We start from the raw sequence: 26,010 nt of genomic DNA, 5'->3' as shown, positions 1-26,010 counted from the left end.
CGCTTTCCCCCATTTTACAACTGAGGAAACAAGGAAGGAAAAGGCTATGGGACTTGTCCGCTGTCCCAAGCTGTAACTGAACCCAAGATTTCTGATTCAAGCCTGAGTTTTCCACAGCGATGCTCTCTAAAGGGCACCTGGATGATTACACAGAAGCAGCCTCCCCTGGCCCCCGCCAGATACTCAGTGGAATCTGTGCCCCGATGCGGAGACCAAGACAGCTATGTTAGTAAGAACCCTGCAAGCCAGCTCTAGAGCCAACCTCTTGCCCCTGTACAAGACCCAGGGACCACCAACACAGGCCATAGAATTCCTACCCAGACAGCCAGGCACCATCTGATTTGGATGACTAAAAATCTAACCACAGTCAAGGGATATCAATGTTTAGTGATAAAAATAACATCAGTCCGGGGGCGCCTGGGTGGCTCAGTCGGTTAAGCCTCTGCCTTTGGCTCAGGTCATGATCCCGGGGTCCCCGGATCGAGCCCCGCATCGGGCTCCCTGTTGGGAACCTGCTTCTCCCTCTCCCTCTGCCCCTCTGCTCTCTCTGTCAAATAAATAAATAAAATTAAAAAAAAATAATAACATCAGTCCGATTCACAACCACCCAAGGAAACTTCACATTAAGGTCCATTGGGCATAGATGCCCAAGTCACAAAGAGAAGCAGTCACATTTTTTATCTTTGGTTCCTTTAAAAAAGTCCAGTAGAGGCCTTTCCCCTTTTTATATGTTTGGGTTTCTGGAATCAATGGTGTGTCATCGGCAGCCAGCTTGTACTCCCCACATGAGTTCACCCAGGAGCGATGCTGGCAGGTTCCCATCGGGATGACTGAAGCCTTTCTCAGCGGGCTAAGAGTGGCAACTCCAGGAGCGTGTATTTTTGTACAGCACAGTCACACACCAATATTAAACTCAGTACAGTCATGAGGAATTCGGCACGGGGGCTCTACATCAACATGCCCTCTGAGGGTTCCAAGTTCTCAAGACTGTCCATTTTTTATTTACAAGCAATTAAAACACCAAATCTAGCAGTCAGAGGCTGGTGGTCCTCCCCAAGCTTTCAAAAACACTGGCATACAAGGAAGTCTCTTTTGCCCCCAGTGGCTTCCAAGTGCACCCGATCCTAACCCCAGTGGCTTCTAGGAACCCAATCTGAGAAGAGACACCCAGCCTGCTCTGATGACTCAGAGGAGTGTCAGATAAAGATGACCCCAAGACTCTCACAGAACACATTCTCAACCCCAGTGACCTGGACCGCACACACTTGGCTCAGCCTTGGCCATCACAAGGGACTGGTTTTCGAGTGTGCGTCTGAAACCTCCCAGCTCCTTGCTGAGGCCCGAGGGCGGCCTGAGGCCAGGTGAGCAAGGATGCTGCTGGGGCGGCCCAAGCTGGGCTCATCCGAACAGCGACGTTCCCATCCCCTGGGTGCACAGCCCCGAGTCTTCCTGGTTCACAGCTGTGATCTGAGGATGAAACGTGATGGTCACTTGTTCTCTCACGAGCCGGACCCAGAGAGAGCTCGTGGATCCCAGAGCCGGCCTGCTAACACAGCTGCCACGGACTGTTCCTGAAGCCAGCGAGACCCAGACTTGATGCTGCCGCTCCTCCAAACTTCAGAAATCACAAAAACCATCTTGAGTTATATTATTACTTTATTTTCCTTTTTTAAATGTAACATTAAAGTCATCCAACATATAGATATTCCTAGGGCTCCTTGTACATTTTATTCTATTTGAAGTTAGCTATTTTAGCTATGAGATGAAGAGAGTCATCCCATTAAAAGGGCATTGTTTCTGGAAAATGGGTTCCATATTTGTGCAATGGGAAATCAACACCCCACCCACCAGCCAAAAACCTCCTTCGGTCCAGAGCCCCACGAAAACAGCTTACAACCACGGCTGACACATGATGCCCATGTACAGAAAGGGCCCCAACAACAAGCAGTGGAGTTAAACTTCTGAAACAAGCAACTTCTTCATTTGTACAGAATAAGAATACAGGAGAAAAGCATCATTTTCCTTTTAGCCCTTTAATTAGTGTGTTTGGCCTCCACCCAAGTTACTGTGTACCAAGTGCCTACGAACAGTAAAAACAAACTGATTTAAAGTCCCTGAAATGCATGCAACTTAAAATTCCCTAACACACACCAGCAGCTCCCAGCGCTGGGGTCTGCTGAGTGTGGCGGGGACTACGGGGCAGCTGTGTTTCCAGCTGTGTCTGTGGTGTCGGTGCTGCTTGGGTTTGCAGCTGCTGCTTCTCTGGCTTCCGGCTGCTGGCTTTCTGTCTGTGGATCTTCTCCATTTCCGGCACTTTTCTTATTCTTGTCTGTTGCCATGGCACCCATCTCCATGATCTCCTGCAGTGGCTGATCGGTTTCAAGGGCACTAGGCTGGAGTTCATAAACCTGGACTTGACCCGGGACATCTATTGCTTTCTGTTCAAGTTTCTCCAGGATGGTCTGAACCTTCCTGACACCATCTCTCCTGGCCTGACGGACGTCAGCTCGTCCTTCGGGGTCTACCGAATCCAGCGCCAGCAGTTCTTTGGTCAAATACTCTTCTATCATCAGGTACTTCTTGTCTGTCTTCTTGCCTTCGAAGTTGTCCACGGCCTGCTCCAGCCCCTGCACGTTCTGTAAGATGGCCTCCACCTTCAGCACACCCGGGTGTTTTGGGGGCGCCTCCGCTTCCGCTGGTTTGGGAGGTGTGGCTTCTGCGGGGGCAGGGCCAGGGGCTGCCCCCTCTTGGGCAGCCACATTCTTGTGGGGCTGGGGGACAGCAGGCGGGGTGGGGCTGGGAGGACAAGGAACCGGAGCCGCCGGAACCTTGACTTCCACCCTCTCCGAGGCGGGTGGGGGCTTCTGGGTGGCAGGTGCCGAGTCTGCCTCCTTGCGGATCACCTGAATCGGGACGTGTCCAGGAAGGAGATCTGGTCCAACTGGGCCTGGCTTGCTTTCAGGTTTGTTTTCAGGTTGGGGAACAGGTGAAGATTCTCGATGAGTCATGGGCTGCTGAAAAGAGGCAAGGACATAAAGATATTTTTAATACCCGGCTGAGAGTCCCAGGCGGTTGTCTGTAGCGAGTACTACTGACTAGAAAGAAAACTGGGGAATGGCTTTAACAGCAGCAGAGATTTTCAAAGTCAGCCACATACAGTTACAGAATGAAAACATCCTGATCATGTACGGGACCGAACCATTCATTTCCATTCGTCACCCTGGACTATGCGTCTGTTATTGCTCACTGAACTTTTCTGTAGATGGTATTCTAGGGCAACAAAAACAAAACCGATACAGTTTTCAAAAATGAACACTTGCTCACCAAAACCTTGCGGACTGCCGAGCTAGCTTAGCTCCAAGCAAAGTCCTGCATGACTCAGAATCTTGGCGAGGCAGCCGTGGGGGAGTAACTGCCACAACCTCTCCCTGCCGCCAGGGGGACTGTCTCTGTTCCGGGGAGGACAGTCCCACATCCTGTTTCGGAAAAGGTGTAATCTCTTTTTTAAAATCTACGACAGCCTCGTGGTTTCTGCCCAGACTGATGTATTTTTCTGAGAATAAGCACGATGCCCGAAATAGTGAGCTCTGGAAGGATGTTGCGGGGCTCCTCTGCGCCAACACTCGGCCATGTGTCCCTGCGCTGACTCCTGGCTACACGGGCCGAGATGCTTTTTAAGGTAACTGTAAGTGGCAGTTTCTAGAATGAGCTGTAATTAAAACAAATATCTTGGCTCTCCCAGCATTTCAGTGAACATCCCACCCCCTCTTTCCTGATTGAAGTGGACAGACGACAGTTTGTTTCAGGAGCACAACCTGGTGACCTGACAGTTCTACACGTCCGCGGTGCTCACCTGAGTAAGCACAACCGCCGTCCGTTCTCTTGATACTGACTGTATTCCCTACACCTCACTTCATCCCTGTGACTTTGTGACTGGAAGTCTGTACCTCCTAATTCCCTTCATATTCTGCCCATCCCCTATGTGCCTCCCCACTGGCAACCATCAGTTTATCGTCTGGATTTAAGGGTCTGCTTGGGGTGTTTTGGTTTACTCTTTTGTTTTGTTTTTTAGATTCCACGTATGAGTGAAATCATATGGTATTTCTCTTTTACCAACTATTCACTTTCACCAGATACCCTCTAGGTCTATCCATGTTGTTGCAAACGGCAAGAGTTCACTCTTTTTCGTGGCTGAGTAATATTCCAATGTATATGCCCTCGATGTCTGCTTTATCCATTCATCTATCAATGGAATCTTGGGTAGCTTCCGTATCTTGGCTATTGGGAATAATGTTGCAATACACACAGGGGTGCATATAGCTTTCCTAATTAGTATTTTTGCCAAAAGTGTTTTGCCAAGTGTTTGGCCCCTTTAAAAATTTCACACATCCTCACTTCATCAACTGGAGAATAAGAGTTAGACTACATGGTTTCTAAAATACTCCCAATTTAAAATACTAAATTCCGCTATAATGTTGTTAAGTCAAATCTCTGCAAACCTTCAAAAAGAGATCTTTGAACAAACGCTAAAAGGGAGGCCACCACAAACAAGGGTAAGGAAAAAAAAAAGACTAAATATTGTTTCACCGATTCTGGGATCTGTGCGGGAAAGACACGAGGGGAAGCATCCGGCTCTGCACATGGACATGCTTTCCTGGGATTCCTGAGCCCAAGTTAGGATCTGGCTGCTATGTAGGCATCTGAGTGCCAAGACCCTCTGCCACCAGACCTCTTTTGCCAATGTGGATGTCCTCAACTCTGGCTTTTACCACTCAGGGACCAGCCACACACCCCACTTTGAGTTTTAAAATGATCTCTCAGTAATAAAAATGACTTTAGAAACTCTCAAGAGGGGTTGCTCTACGGCTTGTACACTCTGAAAATGTCAAGGTCACGAAAGCAAAAGAAGTCCGAAGAACTGTTCCAGATTGAAGGAGACTGAAGAGAAAGGATACCTAAATACAATGCTCATGATCCTAGATTAGATCCTGGAATGGGGAAACCGCTATCAAGGAGATTTGAAAGTGGACTGGGTATCAGATAACAATGTTATAAGGATGTTAAGTTTCCTGATTCTGATCATTGGACGGTAGTTATGAATGAGGTCTTTCTTTGGAAAATATTTCCTGAATTATTGATGGATAAGAGGGCACAATATCCACATTAAATGTCCAACAAACGAACCACATGGATGATATGCACTGAAATAAGAAATGGCAGAGCAAACAGAGCAAACAGAGCAAAATGTTAACAGTGAATGTGGATGAAGGGTATACTGGATTTCTTGGTATGATTCTTATAACTCCTCTGTAGGGTTGAAATTATTTCCAAATAAAGAAGCTAAAAAAAGAAACACAGGAGGATGTTATCACCATTTATAGTAAAACACCCCACGTATTTGCCTACGAAGGGCTTTCCTTCTAAAAACTGTGGCAGAGAACCAATTCCGCTGCTCACGTTGGGGGGCCCAGAGCTGCTCAAGACTCTGCTACACTATAAGCTGTGAAAATGAATGACCTCCTCCTCCAGGATGTGCCCTACAAGTTGCCCCTGAAGGATGAATAGGTCTGTGCCTGGGACTTCACCAGGCTGGAAGCTTTCCCGGCCAGCCCGCCCATCATCAGTCAGACAACGTGGTCCTTCACCCTCAAGGAGAGAGATAGAAGACAGGTTCCTGTCGTTAAGATCAGAGCTGAACAGATGAACGCTTTCAGAATGCACAGAGTAACCCACACCCAGCCATGAGGGCCTGTGAGGGGATGCCATGAGGAGGAGGAGGAGGAGGAGGAGGAGGATTCACAGAAGAGGCAAGACTGGCTGTTCCCTCGGAGGGCAGGGAGAACCTGGGCTGTGATGGCATTTCAGGGCTTCTGTCAGCATGAGCAAAGGCACAGGGGTGGGATGAATAGAAAGGGCTTGCCGAGTGGAGAAGGGGTATCTGTGAGAAAGGAGACAAGCTGCCCAGGACACTAGAGACGAGGCTGGGGCTGGGGTGTGGAAGGGGTCTCAAGGGCCCTGAAAAAATGTGGTGGGCACTAAGGTGCCCGGGTCCCTGGTGTGTGAGTGACACTAGACATGGGGCCGAGCTATTTGTCCTCAGGTAGCGGAGGTTCCGCCCCGAAGGCAGCCGCAGTGACCCATGAGCAGAAGCTGCAGAAGTACTGAGCGCTCCCAGTGCCCGTCCTGCACTTCTGCACGTGACCGGCCAATTCCCAGATCTCACTTCCCTGAGGAACACAGGTGTGAGCCAGTTAGGACCCACAGAGGGCCCAGGGGGTGTGCATACTGCTCCTCGGCCCCTGGAGAGCCGCTGCCGGAGCCGGGCTGTGGACACGGACTCCGTACCTGAGGCCTGTCGACCACGGTGTGCACACGGTGGGGCGGCGGTGAGTGCACTGGCGTGCTGCTCCTGGCTGGAGAGCCCTCCCGGCTGGATGCACCCCGGACAGGGGACCGGAATGGGGATGCTGCTCGCATGGGCCGAGGCTCCCAGTCATCCCCTGGAACCCGGGGGTACATCGGCTGGTAGGTCTGGTATTCACCCTGCTGAGCTGGGTAATGGGTCTTCTGGGCTTGGTGGAAGGAGGGCTGAGCCGCCTGCCGGGTGACATTCTGCTCGTGTATCACAGGGATGGGGATATAGCCCCGGGGGAGCTGATGACTGCCCAGGCTGCTCCTGCCGGAGGAGGAGGGCAGGCTGGCCGAGGAGGACGAGGACGAGCAGTCCGAAGCAGCTGGAGACTGGGATTGCTGCAAGACAGAGAGAAGAGGCATGAGGGACCCTCTGCCCTGGTGCTCCGACCTTGCCTCCCTCATGTGCCTGCTCAGGATAACACATTCGGACCTTTTACCTGAAACCTTTCCATCTCCAAAATGTACCGCTAGCACTCAGGGCTCTAGAGCCAAGGGGCATTCCAATTCTTGCCAGCTCAACAGTCTCTTTAAAATTAATTAATTAATTAATTAGAGTGCATAAAAGTGGAGTTGGGGGGCAGAGGGAGAGGCAGACACCCCGCTGAGCAGGGAACCCCATGGGGTGGCTTGATCCCAGCACCCCGAGATCATGACCTGAGCCAAAGGCAAACACTTAACCGACTGAGCTACCCAGGCGCGCCTCGATAGCCTTTTGAGAATCTAAAGTATGGGAAAAAATGCCCCGTTGTTCCTGAGCTGAAGATTCAGTAAGACCATCTGTGGCCATGCTTCAGCCCAGGGCCATGCACAGAAGTGTTCAATGTGCTCCTTGTGTTGTTGCTACTCCTGTTGTTACTGACGTCACCTCTTTCTCTAACCCCAGGGGATCGTGTTGGGCACGGGGAGCAGCACATCCTGCGTGGCCCAAAGCAGGCCAGCCCACGACCACCTAGAAAAAGAGGTGGGTGTTTCCCCAGCTGGCTTCAAAGGACTCTGTTCAGATTTCTCTGATTAATGTGTGACTTCTGATTTTTACAACAAAAATACTACAAATACAGGTACTCCTTCAAGACAGGAAAAGAACAGAGCCAAAGGAGGCAAGGCTAACTCTGGGCACAGACAGAGCAAGCATCCGTGCTCACCAGCACTACAGGGGACACAACCAGACAGGCTGCAGATGGGAAAACCAGAAGGGCTTACTGCTTGGGAATTCTACGGGGATCCACAGGCCCTCAAATCCCAGCTAAGAACTGGATTAAGAACTCTTTGGTGTTGCGGCACCTGGGTGGCTCAGTGGGTTAAGTCTCTGCCTTCGGCTCAGGTCATGATCCCAGAATCCTGGGATCGAGCCCCGCATCGGGCTCTCTGCTCAGCAGGGAGCCTGCTTCCTCTTGCCTCTCTCTGCCTACTTGTGATCTCTGTCTGTCAAATAAATAAATAAAATATTTAAAGAAAAAAAAAAGAACTCTTTGGTGATTACTGTACTGAAGCATGGGCTTCAGGCTTAAATAAAATCCTATCGCCAAACAGCTGAACAGCTGACATCCCTTCTCCACTCTGGGTCTCCTTTCCTTTTCCTTTTTTTTTTTTTTTTAAGATTTTATTTCTTTTTTATTTGGTTATTTGAAAGAGAGACAGATAGTGACAGAGACAGCGAGAGTCAGCACAAGTGGAAAGGAAAAGGAAAACCAGGCTCTCCGCTGAGCAGGGAGCCCGACAGACGGCTCAACCCCGGGACCCTGAGATCACAACCCGAGCTGAAGGCAGACGCTTAACTGACTGAGCCACCCAGGTGCCCCTTTGGGTTCCTTTTAAACCACGGGACACTGTGTGGGCAGGTATGCCGCCTTGTTTTCCTATCAGCACAGCTCCAAGCAGTCGATTGTGACACGGAGAGCGGGAGGAGTGCGGAGCAGCACATCAGGAAGCCGGAGGCCAGGCTTCCAGCCCCAGAAATGCCGCCCCTCCGCCTTCATGTCTTCGGGCCAAGCAGTGTATCCTATCACACCTGTGAAATGCTGGGGGACGCTGTGCGGGCGGTCACGCTGTCTTTGCTGGGTGACCTCTGCTGCTGCAGGCAGGGCCCAGATGCCTGCATGTTAGCAGGTGTCTGGCCCAGAGTCTGGGACCGGCCCTGGAACACACCGGCTCGCTGTCCTTACCTCAGGTCTGTGGGAGCCTGGGGGCTGGGCTGCCGCAGCTGCGGCCGCCGCCTGTCCACACTGTCTCTCTGGCTGGGTGGCTTCCGCCACACCCCGCAGAGGTGACTGGGACCTCTGAGGAGCCTCTGTGGCCGCCTCGGTTCGGAATCGCTGTGTTCCTGGCTGGGGACAGACAAAGGAAGGGCGTGGCTGCCGGCCTTCGGTGCCTTCGTGGAGGACAGGAATGGCAATGTAGCCTGGTCGGAGCTGGGGGTACACGGCGTGGCCTTCCCGAGCGGGCAGCCTGGGGCCCTCCTGGGAAGGGCCATTTGCAGAGGACGGTGCTTCCTGCAACACAGAAAGGAGAAACAGTCTGGTGAGGACCTGGGAAGAAAACACCCCACAGAGGCAAAAGCATGGTGCTAAGTGCCACCTTCCCCAGTGATCCTGGGCCCCTCCCCCACCTCCGGCATCAGCCGTGCCAGCTGAGCCCAGAGGGCGAGGCTGCTGGCAGGCACCCCTGCGTCTGCCAGATATCCCCTCCACGACAAGGCCGGCGTACGGGCAGCAGTTTACGAGTTCGGGGCATCCAGAGAAAGCAGGCGAGTCACAGTGTCCATTAAGCACAGGGAGGCTCCAATTTCCGAAACTGGTCGGACAGGTTTCTTTTACGGGTGACAGCTGGCAGCAGCATGCAGGACAGCCACTGACTGCCCCCAAATCAGAGACGCAGATCAGAAGGTGCGAGGCTGAGTCAAGTCCAACTCACTCAATTACTGCCAGCTTCCCCGCTTCCTCAAAGGTCCTAGCGTTTCCTAACAACACAGGGTTGTGCTGGACCCAAACACAGGACACAGCTTGGACATCCTTGCAGAGAGGCGGCAGTGGGGCGAGGCCGCCTACCCGGGGACATTTTCGGAACAAGCTGCAAGAAAGGGAGATGCGGCACACACGGGCAGCGCAGCAGGAGAACAAACACGGAGGATGAATTATGCTGGTCCGATGACGCCAAGAGAGGCTGCTCTGGCGGGGAGTGGCTGGGGTCCCTCTCCTGTCCTCTCGGGAAGTTGTCCCTTCAGCCGCCTGGCTATTTTGGGACCCTTAAGAAGGCCAAGTTCCAGATGTACCACAGAGAGAGATCTTGTTTCAGACAACAAGGCCCGTCAGTCCCTCACGGGGCAATGTCATTTCTCACCAGGGGCTGAACAACCAAAGTCAGGGACCCCCAAGGCGTCCAGTCTTGACCCTCCTAGACGGTCCTTTGCAGAGGAGGACTCTGGAACTGTGCCACCCACACACAGCTGGCTAGGTCAACGATGAAGGAGAACGATCCTTCTTGAAGGACGTATCTCTCCGAACTGCAACAAATGCCAAAGCCTGAGAATCCGGGAGCCTGCAGGGTCTGCTTCTCACTGTTGCAGAACCAGTCACAAGTGAGGAAAGCTGATTTGCATTGTGAGGGACTGGCCATTGTACTTTTGCCTTCTTTCTGTGTTTGTGTGCAACAGGCAGCGGTGGTGGGGCCTGGAATTTAGCTCTTTCAGACCCTATCAACTGCCTCCCTCCTGCTGCCCCGGGCCTCCCGCACACAGGAGAGGCAAAGGTGTCGCTGTGTCCTTGGGGACACCAGCAGATAGGCACTCTCAGATTAGAATACCCACGTGTTCGGGGTGGCGGCATTATTTCAGCCTGCTTAGCTCTCAGGTCACCCAAGAACAGGCCGTGGGTTTAGGCCTCCCATTCAGAAGCCAATTCCTGCTGGGAGATGGGCACCAGGAGGGAAGCAGCAAGAGGCAGCGAGGACACCCAGCGCTACTCGGTGCCGACTCCTAACCCGCCATCTCGGCATGTGATCCCCTCGCCGGGGCGCCCTTCCTTCCGGCCTGAAGCAGGGGCCCGGACAAGTCCTGGGCATCTTCTCTGCTTGCTGCCTGGGGGTTCACCATTCCCTCCCAGCCACATACAGAAGGCCTCAGCTATCCGTACAGTCCTCGGGCAGGGCAGTTAGGAAGCCTTCATCTACCCACCACCTCCTGGTGACCATCTAGCCACCCAGATGCTGGGTACTGTGGGCTCACCAGACCAGCCACGCACGATCCCTGCCCAATAGGGGCTTACGAGAGAGTCTGAGACAGCAGGAAACACACAGGAAGCAAAACCGGCCAGAAAGCATGGGAGGCTTTGTCAATGGGGGACAGGCATGGGCTTTTCTAGCTAGGATGGGGCTGTCCTAGAGAGGCACACAATTGAGCTGCGCAGACCACAAAGCGTCAAAGGAATCAAAAGCCAAGGACAAGGCGAACTGACGGAAGATTCACAGCAGGGGCCGCCCCGTGGGAAGGGGGAGTCCCTGGGAGGGTGCTGGACCCTCTGGCAGGACGGAAGTGTTCTTTCTCTGCAAGGTGGTGAACAGGCAGATACATACGTACAAACCTATCAAAGCACACACTTCAGGAACCCCCACACTGCCCAGCCCCTGCCGCATTCCACCCGCACGATCCGATTTTAACAGGGGCAGGCTGCCAACCCCCCCAGGCCCGCAGAGCCGGCTGTTAGCTGTGCCTCCAGCTCAGCCCCTTCCAGGGCCTGGAAACCTTAGATGGACCTGGCTGAGGCTTGGCTCCTCCTGGGGGAAGCCCCTGGATCCAGAAGGCCTGCCAGGCCTGCCAAGAGCTGCACATTTAATGCATCTCACTGAATAGATTCTGTACAGCTACAAGAGTAAAGGGAAGGCAAAGGCCAGAAGGCAGGAAGGAGGGAGGAACCAAGAGTACTTCCTCCTGCCCAGAGGAGGTGACAGCGGGGCCTGCCTCCTGGAGCCAGTACGCCGCCTGGGTCTGGGAAGAGGTGCCTGGTCTTGATGGTTTGATTGGTGGAGAAAAGCTGTGGTCACTGCTTGGACTCCCCAGCAGCACAGGGAATGGGGACAGCACGTGAAGGTCAGTGCTGAGCTGACGAACGTAAGGCCACAGTGCAGAGGCCTCACATCCACGGTCCAAGGGCTGCTGACAAGAGAGGCCTCGGCAAGACAGAAGGAGCCGAAGGGAGAAACCCGGACACATGGGGAAAGGACGGCAGGAGGCCGGGATGAGAGTAAGGAAGGGCAGGCCATGCGGGGGCGGACAGCCTGGAAAGGGAAGGGTGACCAGGGAGGGGAGCAGGAGGAGGAAATGGAGAGGCCTCCGTGGCTGGCAGGACAGCAGCAGCGAGGGGGAAGGGCCATGACCAAAACCGAGTCCTGAGCCTGGAGTTCCCGAGGCGATGGTGCGGACGGCTGCAAGGGTTAAGGGCGGCTGGAGGCCCTGACGTGCCGCACTCTGGCTTCTGCGTGAGTTGACCCATTTCATAAGGAACCCCATGTCTCTCCACAAGTCTCACATCTAAAAAAATGCTCCTGTCCCATTCTGATTGGGGTTTTGTTTAGCAAAACACTGCTGGGGGTAAGCAGAAAAACCACATCGGCTTTACAGAGTGAGAGACTGAGCACTTGTATAGGAATAAATAATTTAAACCAGCAACGAAGCTCCCACCTAGACGAAGCTCTGTAAGAGGCTCCCAGTAGATTCCTCTCAGCAGCAGATGCTTCCCTGCTGACTAACCAGAAAGCACCACCGGAAAGGGTTCAATGGCCCATTCTGTCTTCTAGGGTGCTTTTCATCACAATCTAACAAAAAAAGACACTTTTTTTTTTAATGAGCAAAATGGGGAGCCTGGGTGACTCAGTCAGTTAAGCATCCAACTCTTAATCTCAGCTTGGGTCTTGATCTCAGGGTCATGAGTTCAAGCCCCTTGCCGGGCTCTAAGCTGGGCATGGAGCCTACTTTTAAAAAAAATTAGTAAATAAAATGAAAAAAGTAAAAGAGACAAATATCACAGTTCATGATTCTCGCAGAATAGAACATGCCTCCTCAATCCCCTAAGAAGTTCCAGCATATCTGGAAGCCTATTGGTTAAGGCCAGCACTCCCGATGCAGGACCCATGACTTGCCCCCTTCTGACCTCAGTGGGGACCAGGGACCGCTCCTGGTGTCAGGGCCGGGGGTGGGGGGGTTGGGGAGGTAGGGGTCGCGAATGAGTCACGATCACATGACCAGGCAGGCCCCAGTGCAGTTTCTCTAGCTATAATGACAGCACTCCAGGAACTACTTCCCAGGGCAGCTCAGCTCATCATTATCTTGGGGCAAAGACGTCAGGAATCCATATTACAAGATCTGATTAGGAAACGAGACATTCACTGCTTGTCTCACTATATTCATTTATAAAATGAATTGGTCCATTCTTCTCCCTTGCTTCGCATGACAGTAAAACCCTGAGATGTATCTCAGGGCACCCAACAACTCCATGAGATGGCAGGATAAAAAGCTGAGAAAATTACCCCAGATGAGCCAAAATATGCCCTGTTAAGTGCAAGGTACTATTACTAGAGAAGCCTGGGGTCAGACTCTGAGCTTGGGTGAGACCTTGGACATAGGCAAGTCTTGCTTGCTTACGAGCACGCTTAAGAGCACCAGAGCTTTGGGGCGCCTGGGTGGCTCAGTGGGTTAAGCCGCGGCCTTCGGCTCAGGTCATGATCTCAGGGTCCTGGGATCGAGTCCCACATCGGGCTCTTTGCTCAGCAGGGAGCCTGCTTCCCTCTACCTCTCTCTCTGCCTGCCTCTCTGTCTATTTGTGATATCTCTCTGTCAAATTAAAAAAAAAAAAAAAATCTTTAAAAAAAAAAAAAAAAAAGAGCACCAGAGCTTTGCTGCTGGTTTTTAATAACAATGTGAGCACTAAGAGGGCAGCCAGGAGATGTGGAAAGAGACGGCGCTCAGTCCTAATCCTGGATCTGCCCCTAAAGATGTGTGTTACATAAGCAGCTCATAAACCCCTCTCTGGACCTCACTCTCCTTAGCTGTAAAATGAAGGCAAAGCCCAGATACTCCATGAAGCTGTGGTTCTCAGACTCGAGGCGGCACCAGGAGTGCCCAGAAAATGCATAAACATGCAGACCCTAAGCCCAACCTGGACCGCACTGAAAAACACTGATCCATTGAAGTTCTGTCCTGCTCTGGCATCTCCGTGACACTTATTCCAAGGTCCCCTATAGCTCTAAAAATCTACATAGAGCTCAGAAACAAGGAAAAGCTGAAGTCACAGAAATCTAAAAATGACCACTCTTAACGGTGTTCAGTTAAATCCAAATGGAAGTCACTGGGATTCAAGGTGTCCCAATGTTTCATGTCCCAAGTGAAGAGGTGGCCACTGACCCCCGGAAGGACTCCTTGTGTCTTATGTTTTTGTTTTTGGTTTTTTTGGTTAAAGACTTATTCATTGAGAGAGAGCAAGCAAAGGCAGGGGGGGCAGAGGACAAAAAAGAAAGAGAGAGAGAGAAAGAGAGAGAAAATCTCAAACAGACTCCCCACTGAGTGCAGAGCCCAACCTGGGGCTTGATCTCCCGACACTGAGATCACACCCAAGCAGAAACCAAGAATCAGGTGCTTAACTAATTGTGCCACCCTGGCACCACACGACTCCCAGTGCCTTGAAAGCAGGACAAGAACACCAGCCCTTGGGTAGCTACCCCGGCCTATGCCAACCACCCGGCCAGACGCTGCACTTTCACAGCCTTCGTGGCTTTGGGGACAGCCGGGGAGCAGGGTTTGCCTTGACCTATCCACAATCGGCTCCCCATTCACTGAGTGGCCTCTGAACCCTGAAAACAGCCCCTGTCAACCTCCAACTTCATGGCAAAGCACTCTCCAAAGTGTTCTCAGCACCTATAAGTCACAGGTCCCACCAGGGTGGGCTGAGCCAAGGGGGCCCGAGGAGCGGAGGTTAACTTTCAGGGCTGCCCCAGAGCACTTCCGCCTCCACAGCCCTGGAGTCTCAAGTAGGACACACATCCTATAATTGGGTTTTGAGGCCAGAAGAGCTTTCACAACGGTCGGGTGTTGACTTTTACTAATGACACTTCAAAAACAAATGAAACTTCAAAAAGAAAAACTTCTAAACCAAAGAAAACAAGATGGAGGAAAGCAGGAATCCTGAGGTCCCCATGTATCCATGGCCTGGATGACAATTAGGTAGCTTGGCTCCCTTCCAGCAGGCAGGAAACAAAACAAAAGAAAAACTTCCTTCTAAAGCACGCACAGTTGAGTTTCAACATCCTTCCAAGACTTTCTGTTTGGTATGCTTGGGCCCTCGACATGAATTAAGTATGACTGCCCATCTGATGGGTGCCTCAGCCAAACTCAGTTCCCACGGCACCATGATGAAGGGTCTCTCCCTCCGGCCAAGTCTGGGCACTTAATGGACACCCGGCAACTCTGACCAGCAGGCAAAATCCTTCTCCTCAGAAGCCCGTGTACGGCGCTGCTGGTAAGACAAGAGTCTGTGCTCACCACAATGTCTGGACACAGCCCAGTGACAGGGCGGCTGGCGGCTGGACCTCACTGCCTGTTACCAGAACACAGACTTTATCCTGGGGTCACTGAGACAGGTGTCCCGATGTGCTCCTACTGGGGAAAGCTCTCTATAGGATCAACGCCTCTTCTCTTTGCAGCTGTGTCCAAACAAGCAGGAATGAACCCGCGTGAGCCCAGGGCTTCAAGCTGTCACCCTGAGCTCCGGTGTCCCCCGCTGCTGCTCACCAGCTCTGTGCCCTCAGACCGGACAGCCGGCTACAGAGACTCAGTTTCTCCAGCTGTAAAAATCCCCACAGCCCCCCGGCATTTCTGCAAAATGTAAGTGAAATGAGGCATAAGGAAGGCTTTGTAAACTGAGCCCATCCTGCGCCCTACACAATCACGTTCCTTTATTCCACAAATGGTTACTGATAGACCCGGATCGTTGGTGGAGCCTAGGGCGTACAATGCCTAAAACCTCAGTGGTCTCGCCAGTCGGTAATAAGCCTATTAGAGTCAGAAGCCCCTTTATCTGAGAGTCTTAAGGACACGAATTAGCAAGGGTGCCATTTTCTCTGCTGGGAACTGTATCTAATGCTTTACAATCTGGAATCGAACACAGCCAACACTCTAGGGGCCCAGCCCTCAACTCCCATCCTGCCCCAAGAAGCCCCAGCCCAGCACTCTGAAGAGACCCGCCCCAAGGACCAATCCACACTCAACTTGACTGACTGTGGCTCCTTGCACTCCTGCCCCTGGGACCTAGTGAGAAAGCCAGGCCAGGCTGGGGCAGGAGGATCTGTGCGGGAGCAGAACCGCCCCCGGGCGTCTCGCCAACAATCTCAGTGTGTCCCCAGCAGGGTGTGTGGGCACCTTCCAGAATAGGCACCACAGACCACGGCTGGCATTTCGGCATCGGTCTCCAGCTCCCTGTTTCCCCCACCCTCTAGAGCCCTCCTCAAGGATTCCATGCAGCAGGTGTGGCCCAAGGTCACACGGACAGTTACCAGAGAGAACCCCAGTCACCCGATGCCCAGCTCCCGAACTCATGGCTTCAGGGAAAGGAAAACCTTAGTTCCTCTTCAGAAAAAAGGAGCAGGGACACCTGCTCCAAGGATCTGAAATCAGGAATCACAGATGGAAAAATACCTGACATTTCCATATCAGGAAGCAAACTGAAGTTACATAAAGAGGCCCCCTCATGCTTCTTCCCTGGGATTGTCAAGGTCTGGTCTCATCCGGCGGGACGCTGACCAATCACGAGGCTCTACCATCTGCTAGACACCAGTTAGGCAAGTGTCTGTTGGTATCAGGATGCAGGGCTTCCCTAGATACACATTTTGTACAAAATCACTCCCCCCACACACACAAATCTCCAATTCACCAACTGCAGTGAGGGCAAGGGTCCCTTTAACCAAGGGAAGCTTCCTTGAGGGGAATTCCTGGGGATGCTCCTCTGACCCTGTGCAGCTGCTCAAGGCATTGCTCTAACAACCACACTCCCCCACGGGGGTGGTGGCACGTAGCAAACCCCCCTCCTCCTTCCACCTGCAATGACATTTCCACCCCTTAGAGCCATGCCCCTAGTTAACGTGACTCAGTTTCCCCACAACACCGACAGGGCACCTTACTCCTGCCTGGCAACAGCCCTGGGGTCTGTACAGAGAAGTGGAGGGAGACACCCCCCTACAGGAGTCAAGATTAAGGGTTAACACACACCCCCATGCAGAAGAGGCCAGGAAACAGGGTCTCCTGGCCTGTCGTGGCTGAGGGATGAACTTGGCTGGGGCTGTGCATTGCCGGTTTGGTTGAGGCTCCAGAAGGCCCAGTAGCCTTCATCTGACCCCTCCCCACCCGCTGTTGTGTCCCCAAATTAGGTGGGGCATGGGAACCCCGGGGAAGGGTGCTGAGGGCATCCAGGCACTAGTCAAAAGACAGCCAGCGAGGTAGTACGAGGGGGTAAGAGGCTTGCTTCTGAGAAAAAAGACTTGAGGCCTACCTGGGAGCCAAAAGACCCATGTCCAGACAGATGTGTCTGCCACGTGGTGACTCCCCTCCTACTTCATGGCAGAGGCTGTGACTCTGTCCACGGACTGAACACACAGGTCCGGTCGGGCCCTGACTCGTCACTTTCCAGGCACTAGACCCCTGATCCTCGCAGTCCTGCTGGACAGGTAAGGTGGTGTTCCCATTTGACAGAAGGGGAGACTGAGGTTCAGAGAGGAGGACTGATTCATCTGATGACCAGATCCCAGGTTTGTCTGACGTCGAGGCTGGGGATGTGTTAACCCTTTCACTATTCCCTCCCCACCTATATAATCTGTCATAGTAATTGTGGCTGATGTCTTCAAATTCTTCATCTTCCCAGGGTAAACCGCAGCAGGGGAGAAAGCATTTAGTTTTGCCCGGTCCAGCTGGGCTGAGGCTCAAGACCTGGAACATTCAGTTCAAGTGCGCTCTGGGCCAGGGAGCCAGTGCTTGGTGCTGAGTCATTGCCTGGCTGAGGCAGGGCCTGTGAGAGGGCCGAGGGCCGGTGCTCCGCTCAATTCTGAGTCACCACAGCCCCTAGCGCCCCGCGTGGGGCCTCCGGAGGGAGAAAACCCAGCTCCAGCTGACCCGAGAGCTGGTCCCCGTCTTGACACTCAGGGTCTGTGGGATGAATTTGGAAGATTCAAAAGGTGATATGGCTGCCTTGTCTTCTGCACACAAGTTCTTTCCTAGCCTCCTGCTGTTTGGATTTAACTATTCACTCATCCATCCAGGGTTCAAGAAGAATCTTTAAAATGACAGGGGAGTGGAAATCTACAATTGGACCTTCACGAACACAGAGGACGTGATTTCAAAATAGGAAATGGCTGTTCTCCACCAGGATGCTCAGGAATTACCGGTGGCGAGCCTCCCCTCAGCTGCTGGGGACACCGCTCTGTGCTGGGGGCTCTGGGGCAGCCACTCCGTTTACAGGCACTTGACGGAGGCAGTGAGCAATCTGTAATTCTGGGCTTTTCTGAACGGACAGTGAATAAGAAGGCTCACTGTGCACCGTCTGGTCTTACTGCCAGCCACATGGGGAAAGAGAGAGACAGACTCCTTTGAGGCTGCTCTCTGTGCAGCTGGGCACTAGCGGCGTCTGGCTGCTGGGAGCTCCGGGCCTCTCCAGCTCATCTGCTCCAAGATGCTCATCGCTGGTGGGGACAAAAAAGAGCTTCTCTAGACTCAGACTAAAGGAAATCATCTCTAGACTTAGGAAATCGATACTAAAGTCCTTTGTGCAAAAGAGGCCATTTAGAAATGCAGTAAAAAGGAACCTGCCCCTGCGGGACCTTGGGGAGCCCAGGACAACACTTCAGTGCTTAAAAACCGACAGAAGGCTTCCAGCAACTTCCACTAACTCTGGGCTCCAGCCTGCACTTCGATTTGCAACAAGGGCGGCTTTCCTTTTACCAGCCTGTCCACTCCGGAGCCTGGCCCGGGTTTTACCCTTCTCCGCACAGAACCATTTACGGAGCCTGGAGAGCCTGCCAGGCACTGAGGGGCAGAAAGAGGACAGTCCCCCACCCCCACCCCCCAGCACAACTCTCAGCCCATGGGGATTAGAGCCCAGGCAAAGCAGACAAGTGGCACCTTTTGGAAGAAAGATTCCAATCAAAGTAACATGGAGTCTGGAGCAGAGACAGCCCACTTCCATCTGGAGAGAGGGTCATGTCAGAAATGCGGCACGGAGAATGGCATGGAAGGAGACAGACCTGTCCTCCAGAGGCACTGAACACCATGACTTGCAGAGAGCAGGAGCTCAGGAACTTTCGGATGGAATGAATGAAGGGAGCCTTGGGCCCATCTCCTAAGTTCAGACACAGGCTCAGGAAACAAGTGGTCTGTAACCACTGGGGCCGTGCCTGGGATGCTCCAAGCATAAAGGAGTTCTAGAAGCAGCCAGGCCCACGGCGGGGCACATTATTTGTCACCCCTCCTGACCCCCCTGCCCCAGGTGAGGGAAAAACCTCTGGCTACAACAGTCTTTCCATGGTTCCACAGCTGACAGGCCTCCGATGCATCTAATAGTTTCCATCTTAGAGAGCTGTTCTGAGGATTTAAAGAAATAAGGTTTGTAAAGTACCCAATCAGCATTTGGCATAGGTATATATGCACATGCATGCTGTGTGTGTGTGTATATAGAGATAAACAAGAAAACAATAAGGTTCATTCTGTCCTAAAGGAATTCTCTCTCATGAAGCTTTTGCAAGCTGCCTGGCTTCTAAGGCCCCTGAAGAAATCTTCTCAGAAATATGTGAAGACTTGGTAACACCAGACACCCCATACAGTTACACAGGGCCAGGCGGGCAGTGAGGAGCAAGGTCCACGTTTGCAAAGGACAGGATCTGGGGTTTAGCTTCAGAAGTCCAGCTGCGAGTTTGGGATGCTGGGAGGGGCTCGGGAATTGCACGATCAGGCCATCAGGCCGACAGAGGTTTCCTCAGTGCTCATCAGCACGAATGGGTCCTCAGAGGTTCCTAATAAGCAAGGCCTTTGTCTTCTGCTCCCAGTTTTCCTGCGTAAGATCTCTTAAGTATTTAAGAGCAACATTAAAGCAGCAAAAATGCAAAGAAGAAAGAGTGGGTTTGGGTTATTCATGGTTTCCTATTTTTGATGGTAAACACCAGACCATTTAAAAAGGTCAAGAGGAACTAATAAACATGTAGAGTGCCTTATATAAGGCGACTGTGTGTCATTCCAAAAATGAGGACAAGAGGACAGGGCTGATCAAGCCTTAGGTGGTCTGAAGCTTTCTACCTCACAACCAGCCCCCAAGAGCATCAGACAGCTAAGCCCTCCTTGGCCCTGGCTAATGTCAAATGCCGCCACAGCTCCCGGGCAAATCTACCCTATGAAACAGGGGCAAATAATGTTCAGTTCTTGCATAAACCAAACACAGCCTGTTCTTTGGAGGGTAAAATGAAGGTCTTGGATGAGCTGGACATCTAAGGCCTCTGACCATGCTCTTCACCGCCCCCCCCCAACAAATCCCTGTCATCAGTTGCAAAGGAATTTGTTCCCCCATCATGCAACTTGCTAGAAAATACAAAGGAGAAAGAACGGCCACACATCTCCTGATCGTGCTCAGATTCTGCTAAGAGGCCCAAGAGCCTGCAATCGATCTGCAAAGAGCAGAATGATCTCATCTTTAAGAAAATTCAGGAGGCTCTGCTAAACCTGGAGCAGAAAATAAATGGGTCTCCCTACTTCAGTCATAAGTCAAAACATTTCCAATTTCCTCGGAAAGGACATTTCTCCATCTCTCTCCTAGGGCACAAGTGTAATCGGTCAGATTTTTATGAGGAGCTTCTGGTGGAAGGGCAAAGCACGAAGGAAATGCTCTGGCTCACTTCTCTCTGGGGTACAGGAGGGTCTCGGACTGCCCTAAGTCAGACTCCGGGCAATGCTACCCCCATATTCACACTCACACAAGCCAGGTACAAGGGGAGTTGGATCAAGAAGGACGATGGGGCCTCAGGCAAAGGATCTGCAGCTTAGATGTTAAGCAGGCACAGCTTGTAGGATTCCAGGGCCTGTCTGCAGGAAGGAGGGCACTAACTTGCAATTCCCCTCCCCCTACAAAATGGGATCACCAGTGGCTCCCAAATGCCAGTCTGGCAAAATCAGGATCATCAGAGAAACTTCTCTGACACCCAAATGTCTGGGCCCCATCCTGAGAAATATGATTCAACATGGGGGGTGGGGAGGCAGGTAGGGGGATGACCCCGCTGACAATCCACGTTCTTAAAGGCTTTCCAGGAGACTGCTGGCCTTGGGGATCTGTGCTGGTGACCTCCAAGATCTGCAAAGCTGGAACAGCCCTGCCCGTGAAGCGAGAAGGGTCTCCCTCTGGTGCCAGGAAGGTTTGTGAGGCAGCAACACAGCACCCCAAAGCCGCTGGTACGGGGGTAACAGGGAGGTGCGGCTGCTATCTTCAGTGAGCGCCAACCTCTCTGCCAGGGAAGGGGCCTGGACTGGAATGAACTTGCCAGGAGATTAGTGGCAAACCCACGTGCTCAGAAAATCGACATCCAGGAAGACTGCAGGTGGGGAGGTCCAGTTGCTTGGAGCGGAGCTGGATCAAGCCCAAAGTCTTCGCCTGTAGCCGCCCTGCCTCTTCAACAAAAGGCAAGACACTTGCTCTCACTTGCCCCCTCTGTAAAACTAGGGACAGAGTGTCACTCTAACTACCTCAGGGCATTGTGGGAGACCAAGTGGAAAACCACAGAGAATAAGACTCAGTGAAACACGAAGTTCTAGTCCCTTCCTTTCCCTGAAAGCCATTCCTTTACCATCAAGGTTAGACTGCAAACGCCCAGCGGCAGTCTTCCCCTCCCCCACACTCCCAGCCTCCGCCAAAAAAGGGCTTCCTCTGTTTTTTCATTCTTAACAAATGGCCCTTTATTGACTGATGGCATCTCCTCTTGAAGATAAGGAGGTTCAGAGGGTCCTCTTAGCTCAGCTCCTCCAAAATCGCCCTTTGTTTCATGCCAGGGCCCCTTTTTATTATGCATTAAGAAGCCAGTTTCTAATATAAAACAATATTGAAGGATTTTCCATTGTATTTCATTCAGAGGAAGATGCCATTCATGGAAGTGAAACTGAATTAGTCTTCCAGACATTCTGTGCATCTCAAAACACAGGTATGAAAGCCGTGAAGCCCAAAGAGCCAATGAACTGAATGTTTATTCTCTCCTTCAATTCAGGCGCCACGCTGGCAAACCTCCGGCAGTTAACCTGGTAAAGAGAACTCATTTCTTGAGTTACCACATCCAGTCATCACCATCAAGTAATCACAGCACAGAGGTCAGCCACGCAGCACTTGGTGGCCAGGAGGACACAAAGACAACCAAATATTCCAGCCGGCACGGTTCACAGCTTCACAAAAGTTCTAGACACTTCTACCGTCTTCTGAGCAGAGACCCTGCCTCTTATCAGCACCTTCTGGTGTAGTTCTCCTTGCTGTTAGCACCTGCTGAGTGACCCTTGGAAACTTTTTTGAACTATCTGGGTTTCTTTCTCTGTAAAAGGAAGAGAATGAGCTAAAAAGATCTTCGTGGGCCTTTCAAAACTCTGACTTAATTTTCAAATCCACTTTTCTGGCATCAGACACCTGATCTAGAAGCTGTTTTCTCTATTTGTCGACAACAATAGTAACTCAACCTGTTTTTTTTCCCCTTTCAAAAGGTTTATGAAACCACAGCCTAACCAATCCACTGGATGGGTACACAAAGATCTCAGCTTGCTGGGTGAGTCTTATTCTAAAAACAAAGTGTTGGCAATCTGGGTATATGCTACACTTACAGTAGCTATGTTCAAACTTGACCTTCACTCACAACAAAGGGTGCTGGCAGATTCTGACAGTCCCTGTCTCTATATAAAGGAGGCCTTGAGAAATTATAGTTTTACACCACACCAAAAATCTACATCCATGCAGAACACTGGAACAGGACTGGTTTGAAATGCGCTTCAGTTTCACCCAATTATGGGCTGAACAGACACCAAAAAAGTATATATAATTATGCCCATCCTGGCTAATTACATACTCTTGTACTAATTTTCAGATAAAAATATACAATTAATTTATCATAAATGTAAGTTGCTGAATGTTCAACATCTCACTTTTGAGCACCAGGCTCTCAACAATATTTTTAATTTAAAAAATGCATACAAAGGAAAGTGGATGATACAACTATTTCTCCTAAAATAATGATTTATAATGTACTTTAAAATTTTGTGAATTTTTAAATCTTCAAAACAACTGACCAGTTCTTTATGGCTTTTTAAAAAAAATTTTGCCCAGACAGCACAACAGGACCCTTTCTTTAAGTGTATTTCTTTCTTGCCAGGCTTTTTACTTTAAAATAGTTCAAATTTAGGGGCGCCTGGGTGGCTCAGTGGGTTAAAGCCTCTGCCCTTGGCTCAGGTCATGATCCCAGGGTCCTGGGATCGAGCCCCTCATCGGGCTCTCTGCTCAGCAGACAGCCTGCTTCCTCCACTCTCTCTCTCTGCCTGCTTCTCTGCCTGCTTGTGATCTCTGCCTTTCAAATAGATAAATAAAATTTTAAAATAAAATAGTTCAAATTTATAGAAAACTGGAAGCGTGGCACACTTAGCTGTAATCAGACTGATTCCAAATTTCTCTCTCTCTTTTTTTTTTTTTTACTGATTCCAAATTTCTATTTCCAAACTTTCATGCTCTTAAGAGTTAAAGAGCATATAACTTTCCATATATGTAAATGAGACATACTTCTGGTGCGTTCACAAAAGTACATCTGTATTAGTTATTTGTGTATTAGAAACTAATCCTAGGTATCTTAATACCATAACGAGGAAGGGAATGGATGTCATTAAAAAAAGAAAATTCTTTCATGCCAGTGTGAGGCAATGTCTTAAGCCAATGGTCAACCATGAGACAGTCTCATATCTTTAGAAATTGCCTGGGAGAAGAACAACTTATTTTCAACAAATCATACCGGATGTATTCTTACGGAAAACCGTTTCAAACAATAATACAATTTTAACTGCAGATACAAAAAGGGGGACAAATGTATTTACTTCAGCCCCTGAGTCACTCTGTGCCCGGGACAACAAAGTCAAGATGCCCCTCGACCAAGCTGAGGAAACTGAGGACGCAAAAGTCCTTCGAGAGCACCCCCCAAGCTTGCGAGGGCCCCCACGGCGTCCGCCCGAGCGCGGACAGCAGTGAAACCCGGACCTCAGGCCGGGTGGGCGAGCGGCCGCCGAAGCCGCCGCGGGGCCTGGCCCGGGCCTCCGGAGCTGACCAGGCCGGCCGTCCCTCCGGGCCCCTGGCGCCCCAGCCACCCGACCCTCGGCCCCTCGGATTCGACCCGCGGGACGGCACCTGGCGCCACCGCGTGGGTCGCATTTCCCGGGCCGACCCCCGGGAACCAAACGTGGCCCGGGGAGGGAGTCCCCTCCCCCCCTCCCCGAGGCCTGCCCCTCGCCCCGACGCGAACCAAGGGCAGACCGCAGCGGGGTCTGCCAACAACAGGACGCCGGGCGCGGGCGTCCGCCGGCAGGTGCGCCCAGGGTCCCCGCAGCGCCGCCCGGTGCAGCCGCCCCTGCCGCTCGCCGTCGAGGGGGGTCGCCGGCCAGGGCGCGGCGCAGGCTGGCTCACCTTGGGGCCCTCGAGTGGCACGCGCGGGTCGTTCCACGTCGTGGTGCGGCTGTTGTGGTCCACGAAGAAGGGCCAGCCGGTCTGCGGATCGATCTTGATTTCCCAGCCGGGGGGCAGGGGGTCACCGGCGCCGTTGCCGGACGCCATCTGCACCATGGGCGAGTGGGTGGCAGCGCTCATGCTGGGTCGGGGTCTGCCCGGAGGGGCGGCCGCCGGGGTGCCGGGTCGCGGGGAGCCGAGTCGTGGGGTGCCGGGCCTCCAGGCGCCGAGTCGCTCGCTGGCCGCGGCCGGATCGAGAGCGGTGCGCGCCGCCGACGTGTCCGGGAAGCCGGCGCCGGGCACCCTTATGAATTAAAGGAGGGGGTGACGTGGCCCGAGAGGGGTGGAAGTGTCTGGAAAGAGCCTCCTCGCTGCCAACCGGGAAGGAGATAAAGGGAGGTAGCAACTGGCCGGCTAGAAACTTCTGGTCCTATCCAGAGAAGTTGGCGGCGAGCGGGCTGGATGCGGAGCTCCGCCCTGAGTCATCGGCTATAATCGGGGCGGGGCGGGGAGGGGCGGGGCCTGGGCGGGGGGGGGGCGGGGCCTGGGCCGGCCGCCCCTCCCCCCTTTCCTTCCTCCGCCGCCCAGCGGCCCAGGCGGGTGTTCCCGGGCCGCGACTGGTTGGCGGGGCGGGTGGCCGGCAGGGCGTCGTCGGTGAGCGCTGGGCCGGTTTCGGTTTTCAGACTCCCTCCCTCTGCGTGGAGCCGAGTGGGTGTTCCCTGGACTGGGACTGCGCGCGGGTGCCTGCTGCCGCTCCTTCCTATAAAAAACAAAGCCACCGTGAGCCTTTAAAGTCGTGGATTTTAAACTAGAGTCTCGCACACACACACCCCACTTTGCTCCCTTATACACTGATAACTTGGGGACACTGGCGTCCCTCAAGTACGTATTCACTTTTTTTCAAGGGCGTGAGGAGCTCCGGAATGTTGATCTGACACCGTAACAAAGCCGGGGAGAAAAGGCAAATACAAATAGAAATTCACCTGCCTTCTTCGGAAGCCTAAAAAAAGATTGCGTCAGCCGTGCTTTTCTGCATCTCAGATATTCAAACTGTCATTGCATTGAACGACTCTAAAGACAAATCACCTTCTTTTGGGTCTGGATCTTTTTTATGGTAGAGATGGTTTCTTGGCTATCTTAAATCTTGACCTTCATTTGGGCGGTGGGGCCAAGTCTAACCATGAAAAATTCTTTGGTTGATTCAGTGGTGGTTGTGCTTGTAACTTAAACCAAGCAGTTCCCAAGAAGAGCATGTGCCCCCAGAGGGAGAATTTGGAGGAGGTTCCATTTCAGATTCTTAGGCAGGCAGACTCACTCCCTTCCCCTGAAATATTCTGGAAAGTTGCTTTCATTAAAAAGAAAACCACAGGTCAAAATGGTGTTACTTGGACCAGGCCAAGTCACCAAACCAGGGTTTAATACCTAACCTAATTTCAGTTTCCACCTCCCCCAGAAATATGTCTAAACCCGTCAATCAGGAGTTTTCTGATAAGCACAATGGGAAGATGAGGTTATTTGCAAAGTAAGAACCCCTGCCCTTCCTCATAAGGGAAGATGATCTTGCCTGAAATAATCCTTTTCTTTTTCTTCTTCTTCTTCCTCCTCCTCCTTTGTTGCCCCACCCTCCTTCTTATGAAAACCTTCCATTTTGTACCACTCTTCAGAGCATCTATTTGCTAGATGGGATGTTGCTTGGTTCATGAATCTTTTAATAAAGCCAGTTAGATCTCCAATTTACTCGGTTGCGTTTTGTTTTTTAACACTCGGAACTAATATTGGACCTAATTTTTCAACTCAAATTCAGAGACTATCCTGGAACCTTTCTTCCTGCCTCAAGTCACACCTTTTGGGAAAAAAT

The 26,010-nt window shown here is 52.0% G+C and overlaps 1 protein-coding gene across 2 annotated transcripts; it reads right to left on the bottom strand.

Moving 5' to 3' along the window:
• Window positions 1–1,638: 1,638 nt before the first annotated feature.
• On the bottom strand, window positions 1,639–24,452 carry BAG3 (BAG cochaperone 3). 2 transcript variants are annotated; one of them, XM_044240625.1, is made up of 4 exons: window positions 24,114–24,452; window positions 8,577–8,903; window positions 6,346–6,750; window positions 1,639–3,014 (listed from the first exon to the last, which is right to left on the bottom strand). In XM_044240625.1, the coding sequence occupies exons 1-4, from the start codon at window positions 24,291–24,293 to the stop codon at window positions 2,193–2,195; spliced, it is 1,734 nt and encodes a 577-aa protein (XP_044096560.1). In that variant the 5' UTR covers window positions 24,294–24,452; the 3' UTR covers window positions 1,639–2,192. The 2 variants fall into 2 exon arrangements, with proteins under 2 accessions (XP_044096560.1, XP_044096561.1); XM_044240626.1 differs by having other exon boundaries at window positions 1,639–3,011.
• Window positions 24,453–26,010: the final 1,558 nt, after the last annotated feature.

This window comes from Neovison vison, chromosome 2, assembly GCF_020171115.1.
Source record: "Neovison vison isolate M4711 chromosome 2, ASM_NN_V1, whole genome shotgun sequence".
In the NCBI taxonomy this organism is placed as follows: domain Eukaryota; kingdom Metazoa; phylum Chordata; class Mammalia; order Carnivora; family Mustelidae; genus Neogale; species Neogale vison.
Note: the sequence above shows the minus strand (reverse complement) of the source record. Positions and strands in the feature narration are given on the sequence as shown.